The sequence below is a fragment of the Nycticebus coucang genome, chromosome 16 (assembly GCF_027406575.1).
Source record: "Nycticebus coucang isolate mNycCou1 chromosome 16, mNycCou1.pri, whole genome shotgun sequence".
Lineage (NCBI taxonomy): Eukaryota > Metazoa > Chordata > Mammalia > Primates > Lorisidae > Nycticebus > Nycticebus coucang.
Window position 1 is genome coordinate 11,062,123 of NC_069795.1, and position 10,879 is coordinate 11,073,001.

Genomic DNA, 10,879 nt, shown 5'->3' on the forward strand with positions numbered 1-10,879 from the left:
AGCATTCATTTTTCTTAGGTAGGCACTTTAAGGGGTTCTGGGGTCACCCTCAGGATATGGCCTTTGGCTGATTGAAACTATGTCAGTGTTTGTTCGAGTCTCTTAGTGTGCAAAGGTGGACAAAATCATTTGTGCCAATAGTCTGCAGATTTTATAGACCAAGTTCAGGCTTCAGTCAAGAAGAGGACTCAGAGGAGCCTGGCTCATTTGTCCAAAGAGAAAGCCTTTGTCATCCAGTGGGAACCTGGAAGAGTAGAGGCCTGGGATTTATAGGCCTGATTGCTGCTCTGACCTCTCCAGGATGTATGTTTCTGCATGTGACAGCATTTCCAGATCTGAGGGAGCAGGGTACTGTCACCACACCTGCTCTTGGAATATGAATGGCTTTCTTAAAAACTGTAGGGAATACTTCTGTTAGCAAAATTGCAAATCTGTCATTAGGAAATGGGTATTTCATATGTATCTCACTCTAGTTTTACACAGAAAAGCTTGTAGTTGGTCTGGGAGTCCCACGGGTATGCTTCAAAGAAGAGCTCATTGTCTGAATTTTGTCTTAGTGGCCTGAGGCTTAAGCACCCTCCCCCTCCCTAGCACACAGTTGCTTTGCCCTGCTGGGAAAGGGGAGAGAGCACATGGCAAACTGGGAGGCGTGAAGCTGCAAGATGTTAAGGCCCTGCACATCTGTTGCCATTGACTTCCCATTCTCAGCTGGCCTGAGAGAGGAGACCTTGCCCGGTGTTGGCCTGCCCTCCTGTCCCTGCGCTGGCTCTGTCCACTTTGTGTTGATCACTGTTAGGACCTTGCCACATTCTACCATCACGATGTTCACTCTCTGACTCCCCCTCTACTGTGAGTTCCTCCAGGTTTGAGAGTCTCTATGTTCTGGACACAGTGATCCAAATAGATCAATGTTGCCATATTGAATTAGCATAGGAAGTCATGTAATCTCGGTGGACTGTGGTTTCCTCATCTATAAACAAAGTAGTCTGCCAACAGTAGAATGATCAGCCCTGACATTCCATGATACCGCACACCCCGCCATGCAAAATGCTAAGCTGCTACCTTAGGCCAGAATTCGCAACAGACATCAGCTAGTTAGACACTTTCTATACTTTGTTTCTTCAAACACAAATGGAAATAAGACCATAATGCAATAAAATTTACTGAAAAGAATAAGTTGTTTATAAAGCCATGTTATAACTTTTCGGTATTTTTTTTCTTAAATGACAAGAACTTTTAAAGCTTAGTTTTCTGCAAAATTTTAAGCGCTTAAAAATATGCTTCTGTTGCACCAAGTAGCTCTTAAATATTTGACTTCTCTGCTATGAATTATTTGCCATTTGAAATGTTTGTTCTGTCTTCAGACTTCCAAATAAGTTAAATGCCAGAAAACAATACATGTAAAGAAACCTCATAGTTCTGTTCATTTATTACTTCAGACTCTGCATTCAGAGATTAATAACTGTGCTCCTACGTCAGCCCCGCAAGCAAGTGATAGATTTTGAACCTCAGCTTGTGAAAAATGCATCTGGGTTATTCATAAATTGAATTTGTCACATACAAATGATGTTTCATGGAGAAGATTCAGTGATTTGTAAATCTCCCCTTTCTATCCCCACTGCCACTGCCCAAGCACTTTACTCCAATTTGGCTTTATTTTCACTATTGGCATTGATTAAAATGACATTTACATTGCCCAGAAAGTAAAAGAGGGCTTCAGCACAAAATGCGTCTCTGATAAGCAAGCATGAATCACTGAAATTGAAATGTCATCTGTCTTAGTTGGCTAACCACATAATCTCCATGAAAATTCTCAGCAGAGAGGAAGGAAATTTCTTCCAAGCAATGGCAATTTGAACTTTCTTGGAGGAACAGGTGTCTCCTGGTATCTGGGTATCAGAGATTGGCTTGGTGCCTCTCTCTTATCAGGGAGACATTTTGGAACCTATTGCACCAATATTCTCATGGATGGTGGCCTTGGATTCTTCTAGATTCAAAATTTGACTTTTGTACTTTTCCTGCCAGTCCTCCACAATGTACTGGTGGTAGGGGTCGTTGGAGTGTTCTTGCCTCTTGGATTTCACCGTGCTCACTAGGATGGCCACAATGATGAAGGAGAACATTCCAATCATCACCATGAGGTACAAGATGACATAGTAGAAGTTCTCGGCGTCCACTTTCGCCTGGAGTGCCTCTTGCTCGGCGGTTGTGTTCCTGCGCCAACTGTCCATATAAGTAACAAAAATCCTTTTGAAGACATCTTCCACTGTCTGTGTAAAATTAGATAAAGTAGCCATGTTTTCCTCCTCCTGCAATTTAAATAATAAATAGACGAACAAGATTAAGGAAACAAACCCTTTCAGCATTCAGCTACCTTAGGGGAGGGAGGGAGACACAAGGGGAGAAATAATATTATTTCCTCTTAACCCAGCTGGCCATTGACTGAGTGCAGATTTTGTTAGTCTTTAAGCTGATTATATACATTTTATTCATTATTTGGTGTGCATAATTATTTTTTAATTTTTATTTTTTTAACTGCTAGACAAGTGGGCACAGACCTACTTACTTTATAATAAAATTCAAATGGAGGACAAGAAACTATATATATATATTATACTTTGATATAATGACATGTAAAGAAGTGTGTACATACACATGAAAATGGGGAAGGCTGGAAGCAAATAGATCAAAATGTCAAGAGTGGGCGGTGTCCTTAAAGACACAGATTTTTTTTCTTCTATATGCTTTTTCCATGTTCCAAATAGTCATCAGTAATCTTGTGTTACCTTTGTTTTTAAAAAGACCAGTAACCTCATAACAGCTAGGATAATGCCACAGCCATAACAAGCACTTGACAAATACCAGTTGGATGCAGCAATGACTCATTTATTCTCTCTGGTTTTAGAGAATTGTGGAGCTTTAGATAAACATTGAGGCAAAAGATTGCAGGGGCCATCAACACACTTTCCAATTTGTTCCATCTTTTATGTCCAGGCTGTACATTGTCCCAACTATCTTAAAGGGAGGGATATGCACGTTTATATTTGGAAGAAGTACTTTGGGTAAGAGAAGTAAAGAAACCATCTGAGAGATCATTCATATTTTTCTTTTCCTTTTTTTTTTGATCATTCATATTTTTCAAAGCCATCTCTCCTTTTTGGTCCCCCTGTACTGCCAGGCCACGGGCGTCTCTTACCTGGTTAAGGCAATGCAATACAATACACCTGTCTCCCAAGCCATCTCATTGGGGTTATATGTGCCCCTCTGTGCCCTGCATAGCAGTCAGTGTGCCCCTCTCCCCTTTTAGAGTCAGGGCCTTGCTCTGTTGCCCAGGCTAAAGTGCAGTAAACATAGCTCACCGCAACCTCAAATTTCTGGGCTCAAGCGATCCTCCTGCCTCAGCCTCTCAAGTAGCTAGGGGTACAGGTGCATGCCACCACATGTGGATGATTTTTCTACTTTTTGCTCAGTTTGGTCTCACATTCCTGGCTTCAACTGATCCTCCTGCCTCAGCCTCCCCTAGGATTACAGATGTGAGCTGCTGTACCCTGCCCAATGTGTCCTTTAAGAGGAGCTGTGCCATTTCCTTGCTTTTAGAATGACACAATAGCTTCCTATTGTTCTTAAAATAAAATCTTGATTCCTTAACAGGATTTACAGGCCTTGCCTGGCCAGCTCTGATGGCCCCCCAGTTAGCCCTTGTTCACCAAGCTTTGGTCACACCTGTCTTCTTTCCTGCCAGTCAGTAAGCTCTCTGGCCTCCAACCTTTGCACACTCTGCCCTCCACCTGGAATATCTTTGTCCTCCTCTTGCACCTTTCTCTTCATCCTTTATGTCCCAGCCTAATTGTCACTTCTTCTGAGACTTCCTGATTTGACTCTAAATCAGTTCCCACCACTGCCACCACTTTTCTCCAATAGCATCTGATTCTTTTTCTTCAAAAGTACCCTTTACACGTGTGGCCATTAAATGTGTGTGTGTATTATTGGCTAAGGGTCCTATCTTTCCCACTCAGCCATCATGTCTATCACCTTTGTCTAGCCTGCTATAGCGAATGTCTGGCACAGCACCTGGCACACAGAGGTGTTGAATGGATTTTGGATGAGTGAATTAAAGTGCCAGGCACTGTTCTAGGCTCTGGAAATGCAGAGGTGATAGGAACTCCATCTCCGAGAGGCTTAATTTAATGAGAAAGAGCAAATAAATGACAATGCAACATGCAGAGTCATAACAGGTATAAAAACAGAGATAAGGGACCTGAAAAAATGGAGCCCAACATGGCTCATAGACAGGCAAGTTAGTGTGAACAAAACCAGAAGCAACGCAGACAGCGAGTACACCCGTGGTTAGCAGGACCCGCAGGCCCACCCGCCCAGGAACAGCTCAGTTGGTGGTTTGCCTGCCTCTATTCCTAAAGCAGTCAAATCTGTCAAGTGTAGAACATAAATGTCTTAGCCCAATAATCAAGTAAGTTAGGTGAAAGCTAGGTTGATTGGTTCGCTCTAACCATGCCAGATCGTATAAAAAAAAATTGTGCTGGCTTTGGCAGCACACATACTAAAATTAGAACGATTACAGAGAAGATTAGCATGGCCCCCGCCCAAGGATGACAGGCAAATTTGTGAAGCGTTCTGTATTTTTAGCACATTGTACCCCATGATTGCATTAATGTACACAGCTATGATTTAATAAAAAAACGGGGGGGAAATCAACACATTGAACCCCACATATGCATAAATGTATTCATGATGTATGTGTATTTGACTTAATAAATAAATAAAAGCAGTGTCCTCTCTCTTTAACATGAGTTTTCCTTTCATGCAAAGAGAAGCTTTAGCTCCCCCATCTGGGGAAGTGACACAGATAAACTTCGGGGTATTTGTCCCACAGACTATATCTTCCCAGACTATATCTTCCTTTGACAAGAATTACTCGAAGTATGTTTTTGTCAATCTAACATTTTAAGTTCTGTTATTCGAAGAACTCAAATATCTTTCTTTGCTCTCCTCACCACACAAAGCACAAGACCTAGTGCCTTGGAAGAAACTTAACAAACAGGTAAGATCTCCCCAAGCTACACACAAAGTGCATTTTCTACGCACTGTAACAGAGATGACCTTTTTTCCCTCTTAAAATAATACAGCTTACTGTGAGAGAGGGTAGCTAGCTGGCTTTAATCCACACTAGACTTTGCCTCTGGCTCTTGGAGAGACAAAGTCCACTCATTTGGGGCAAGTTCACGTGTTCCTCTGTCAATAGGTGAGCCCACCCTGGCCCCCTCCCACCCTCTGCGCTCTGTTGGGTTAATCTCAGAAACTCCTTGGGGCAGAAACACTCTGCCCACCTGTGAGCTTTTCACCTTCTGGGTCGAACACATCCACACAGCTTCATGCACTAAAGGAAATTGTGATTTTTCTAGCTTTTATGTCCTCCCAGCTGCACCCTCTGGAGAAAATTGCTTCCATGTGTGAAGCTGAATTGGAAAATATGTAGCACATACAAATAACTAAAAAAGGACCAGAGAACTAAGTTTGCAAAGTCAAGGACTGGCTGTGGGGTGCAGAACAACCCTAGGGATGGGCGTCTGGGCAGTCCTGTGCAGGAGAGGGCCTGGGTGACTATAAAGAGGAGAAAAGTAGAGACGGGGACTTTGGGGCAGAGTCAGAGCCCGTGCAGTGTTCTCCTGGGGTGCTGTCAAGACCGGATCATTCTAGGTATTTTTGGTTATTGGACAGGCCTTCTTTGAAAGAATTCTAAGCATGCATTGGGGCCCACAGGCCCTACCTGGCACCTGGGTTCCCCAAAGAGGCAGCTGCTCTGCAAGCTCCTGAGTGCTTCACACCCTTCTGCTGGTCCAGCCTCCATGTAGCTCCCTCCTGGACTGTGCCACTGAGCCTAGAGTTCCCCCAGTTACTCCTTTAAGTGAAAGAAGTAAAGTTCCTAATATTCTACAGGAAAGGCCACGTTTGCACTACCCACATCTTTCTGTGAATGTTTTTATCAGAGTAACTCATGAGCTTCTTTTTCACTGAATGAGAAAAATCCAGGCAAGTGCTTGCCGCAGGTGAGGGAGTGGGGCATGGTACCCGGATGTCTTCATGTTTAACAGGGCCGCTGAGACCAGATGCCTCAAGAGAAGCCTTAGGATTCAAGGGCAGGAATGGAACGGGTCACTCGAAGTAAGTATTGGGGAGGAGATGGAGCTGAAAGGAAAGAGGAGAGAACAGTGACACAATCTTGGTCTTTGTGAGTTTTCTGGGTGTTGCCTTCAGAGAAACAGCAGAAAACTTAGTGTTTCCAGATTCTAGGTGATATTGCTCTCTTTCCTTTGTAGTTTTAGGATCCCAGTCTGTTGTCACTGCCTCCATAATACTCTCCCTGATCCCCCCACCATGTGCTCCGCTGCAACCTTTCATGTTGGTTTTGTTTCCTCTTTTTTCCAATTCCCCATTCATTGTGTGCTTCTTCACGTGATCCTCGAAAGCACTCTGTGAATTTTCACCTCCAGTTTAGAGAGGTTAAGTAATTTGAATGATAACAATGTGGGATCCTGAGCTGCTGAGGGCAGGATTGTTCTATTCATCTTTGGACCCCAGACCCCAGACCTGATGAGCACATGGCAGATCTTTACTGAGTGTCTGATGAATGAATGACAGTTCTTCTCTCTGTGGAATTGAACAAGAAACCACCAAAACAGTGATTCTTAACTTGTTTGGGGTGGGGAGTGTCATTATAGATCCTTTGAAAAATAAATAAAACTATGTGACTTTCTTTTTCCTCCAAAAAACACACACACGTGCGCTCGCACACCTGCACACACTGAGCTCTCCATTCAATTTTATAGGGTTCCTAGGCCCCGTGAAGCCCAACCAAGAATCTCTCCAACTAAATACCTTTGAGATAAGAGACTTCAGTGCTGAATTCCACAGGAGTCACTTGGATTTGTTTCCCGGTGTAGCACGCAGCATTCACCAATCCTTAGAGGTAAGTGGCCACAGTGTGCATTATTTGTTCAGCTCTCCTAACCTGGACAAAGGCCCGCTGCTAAGCAGATCAGGAGGTGTTCTGATAAGACTTCATCATAGAGATGAAAAGGGCTTATAGGGATTAAATAGCTAAGTGCTGAGCCCTGGCCAGGCTGAAAAAGTAAGGTCTCCTTTCTGAATGCTGATGCATGAGGTGTGGCTGAGTAGTCTGTGTCTGTTCTGTGACCACAGGAAAGAAAAACAAACCACAGTGTGTGAAAACAATTTTTTTTGAAGGACAATCTACCAAAACATATTTACATTATAAGTGGGTTGATTTAAATCTTTGATTCCCAGAATAACTGTTGAACCAGTAGCATCAACCATAGTTGGTAAACTTACTTACTCTGTCCCTAAAGAGAACAACACCAGAATAGGGGTTTACTTTAGTAAAGCTAAGACAGCTATTATTTGTGTTCTTGTGAACCATAATGAAATTGCCACTTCTATACGGTAAAATGGTCAAATATTGGCAATTTCCTGTGTTTCAATCTAACGAGACTTAACATTTCCAGTAAATGGTCCTTGCTGAGTCACAGTAGGGTGGGCCCCAGAGATTATTTTAGTTGTTTGCTACTTGGTAAGGAGGAATAACTCTAGCTTTGAGACCTTAAATCAGTGGTCTCAACCTTCCTAATGCCATGAGCCTTTAATATGGCCTGTGGGTCACCACCCACAGGTTGAGAACTGCTGCCTTAAATCATCTGTCCCGGATCACAGCCTCTCAAGTTGGCCACAGTGCCTGGACTAGAACCCAAATCACACAGGCCAGTGCCCAGCACTCATTGTCCTAACAGAGGTCATCACACACTCCCATAATTCTGTTTCCATTGCCTGTGGCTGGTCGGCTCAACGGGGTAAAAGATATGAGTCTAAGACCACGGTTTGAGCTTACTTGCCTCATTAATTGTGCCCTGTCTCTAGGCGACAGAATGATCCCCTAAGTCCAGCCGTCCCTGTCACAAATGTGTGAAATCCACGACAATGGCAATCTGTACAGTTAACAAAAGTAACATTCATTTGACCCCAAAGTGCAAAGTTCTCATTTCTTAAAAGATGGTGGGTCATTGGTGTTACCTGGACCTACAAAAGGCATTGATGTCTTTTATTTTCATTAAGTATAGGAAAAGATATTTACAACATTTACCATCAATCCCCCATTTCAAAAAAAATTTCAAAATTTTTACCCAAAAGCAGTCACTGAAGGAATAAGTAAGGTAAACGCAAACAAGGGAAGAAGGAAGGGAGGCCCGCAGGGAGGGCGGGACGGGGGTGGAAGGAAGAGTCAGAGAGCTAGGCTCTGTACCAGGAAAATCACTCCTTTTATCGTTTTCTGGAAAAGGAAAATAGGTAATTTCATTACTGAATTCCTAAAAAAATAAAGAATCTATAATAAAACTTACCTGTGTGGTGTGAGCAGTATGAAATTCCTTTACAAAGCCAGGCTATTCTGAACCTCCTGGCTGGGGTGAGCTAGCTCCCTTCAGGGTCCTGCATAAATCTCAGCCTGCGGAATACTTTCAGCTTGTGACCAGCTAAGCCCTTGCTAATTGCAGCCTGCAATCCTAGGCTTTTATGAACCCAAATGTTTAATCTAATCTTATGTGGAAAGTTAAATAAAGACTGGCATTTGGGAATTAACCTTGGTGACTGATGGGGTGTGCTCATGTGGAGTGTGGCTTGGGCAGAGTGGCACAAGTTCCCTGTTTGGGCCCTAGGATGCAAGCTCCAGCCAGGACAGCACCTGGGCACAGTGAGCATCTCTCCCCAGGAAAAGTCCCCTTGGGACAGCCTCAGTGGACAGCACCATTCCCTGCCCAAATTTGTGATAAAGGAAGGGGTCCTAGAGGGAGGAGCTGAATGTGGCCATCCCTGGGTGGTTGTGGGGTTGAGGAGAAGTCTCGGATAATGTCAGGCAAGGACCCCTGTTCTGAAGGCCTCCCAATAAGCTACATTGTGGGTCACTTCCCAAATGACTTTATTACAACATCGTTGTCTTTAAAAGAGAAAGTGGTCACAAAGGTACTAGATGGAGGAGATGGAGGCAAGCCCAGCAAAATATTTAAAGACCTTGCAAGAGCAAAACATTCTCTATTTACCAGAAGATTCTTCGGGTAAATAGAATTTGTGGGAGTCCTTGGAATTGGAATGAGCAAGGATTCTCAACAGCTATCACTTAAGATACTTACTATGTGCCTGGTTCTGCTCCAAGGACTTTTAAAGTATTAACCTCATGTAATCATTGCCACAACCCACTGGAGAAGGTACTATGAACTTGACAGCCAAGGAAATCCAGGCACGGGGAGGGCAAGAGGTCAGTATAACAGAGGAGGAGCCAGGATATGAATCTAGTCCAAATAGTGGTCGCAGAGGTTACACTCAATCAAAGTCACTTCAGGATCATACAGCTACTCTGGAACTCACGTTGTCATTGTGTAAAAGGAAGCTTCGCTTTAAGATTGGGTTTTCTCATTAAACGGAGCATCCTCGTCTTGAGGAAGAGGGCTAAGATTTTAAAATGATCTACAAATTAACATAAAGTGAGCATATTAGGTGTGTTGTGAAGAAATACGAGAACCGCTGTGTAACTCAGTGCACTATTTGTCCTCATGGATTGCCCTTCAATGAACAAGATCTGGCAAACCCAGCCAGAAAGGAACCTTCTGACAGCCCACCCCAGCAGACACTGTGTCCATATGAGGCAGGATGTCAGAGGAGCCTTCGGCTGGGTGACTGTGCCACCTGCTGGTGGAGACGGGGAACAGCGGCCAAACGTCTCCCTCCTGAAGCAGCCCTCCCTGTTTTTGCCTTCATCCCGGAATTCTCCAATTCTAAGGCGAGGAGAAGCAGGGTGCAAGTGTATGCTTTGGCAATTAGAGGCAGAATTAGAAGGCAGTAGTATATCATGGAGGCTGACATACAAGGTGTGCAAATTACTTAGCGTCCCTGGTTTTGGATTCTTCATCTGTGAGATTGAAATACAAAGAGCTCCTACCTCCTTCACGTTGTAATAAAAATTCAATGAGATAATGAATATAGAGCACTCAGTGTGGGACCAGGCACAAGGAAGATAGAAAGTGCTCTATACAGATTAGCTTTTAGCTATTATTTTTTAGAGAAATAAATAAGAAGACACACCAGTGAAAAGCAGAGCTTCATCAGACCTCAAGAAGGAAAAGAACATTCTGGCACCAAGCTCCTTCATGGTTTATTTTTAGAAAGCTCTTATCCATAACTCACTGCACAAGTCACAGAAACTGGAACTGAGAATCTGGAATAAGATGGAGACCCAAGAAAGGAATGGAGAAACAGAGGGTAAATATGGCCCAGCATCAGCTGGGGACTTGGGAGGAAGACGGAAGGGGAAGAGTTGTTGAGTTTTTCTCTCCAAACAGGAGAGAGTTTGGAGTTTTTCTCTCCAACAGGCTCCAACCTCCTCCATCTCTACAGAAGGTTCTCAGTAAATGAACTCTATATCATCCCCAACAAGAGAGTAAAATGGTATCTTCCCAGAAAACAAGGTCTGCAAAAGCAAATGTTCTCTTTGTAAATCAAATTACAGCCTACATACACCTTGACAGAGGGATTCTGCCTGCATATGGCACATGCTTTTAAAACCCAAGGGGTTGGCTGGACACAGTTGCTTAGGCCTGTAATCCCAGCACTCTGGGGGGGCCAAGGTGGGTGGATTGCCTGAGTTTACAGGTTCCAGACCAGCCTGAGCCAGACCTAGATCTCTTCTCTAAAAAAATACCTGGGCATTGTGGCGGGCACCTGTAGTCCCAACTACTTGGGAGGCTGAGGCAAGAGAATCGTCTAAGCCCAAGAGTTTGAGGTTGCTGTGAGCTGTGAC

The 10,879-nt window shown here is 43.7% G+C and overlaps 1 protein-coding gene and 1 non-coding gene across 3 annotated transcripts; one reads left to right on the top strand and one right to left on the bottom strand.

The window, feature by feature from the left end:
- Positions 1–1,224: 1,224 nt before the first annotated feature.
- On the bottom strand, positions 1,225–8,538 carry KCNE2 (potassium voltage-gated channel subfamily E regulatory subunit 2). Of its 2 annotated transcripts, none has more exons than XM_053565550.1 (2): positions 8,430–8,538; positions 1,225–2,309 (listed from the first exon to the last, which is right to left on the bottom strand). In XM_053565550.1, exon 2 carries the CDS (start codon positions 2,295–2,297, stop codon positions 1,926–1,928), a length of 372 nt encoding a protein of 123 aa, XP_053421525.1. In that variant the 5' UTR covers positions 2,298–2,309; positions 8,430–8,538; the 3' UTR covers positions 1,225–1,925. The 2 variants fall into 2 exon arrangements, with proteins under 2 accessions (XP_053421525.1, XP_053421526.1); XM_053565551.1 differs by lacking the exon at positions 8,430–8,538 and adding an exon at positions 6,895–6,961.
- LOC128568224 (U6 spliceosomal RNA) lies at positions 4,535–4,642 on the top strand. The gene has a single exon (XR_008375046.1). It is a non-coding gene; the product is annotated as a U6 spliceosomal RNA (small nuclear RNA).
- Positions 8,539–10,879: the final 2,341 nt, after the last annotated feature.

What these genes read in the sequence shown, in the direction of transcription:
- KCNE2 (XM_053565550.1), bottom strand. Translation starts at nt 2,297, where the DNA reads ATGGCTACTTTATCTAATTTTACACAGACAGTGGAAGATGTCTTCAAA.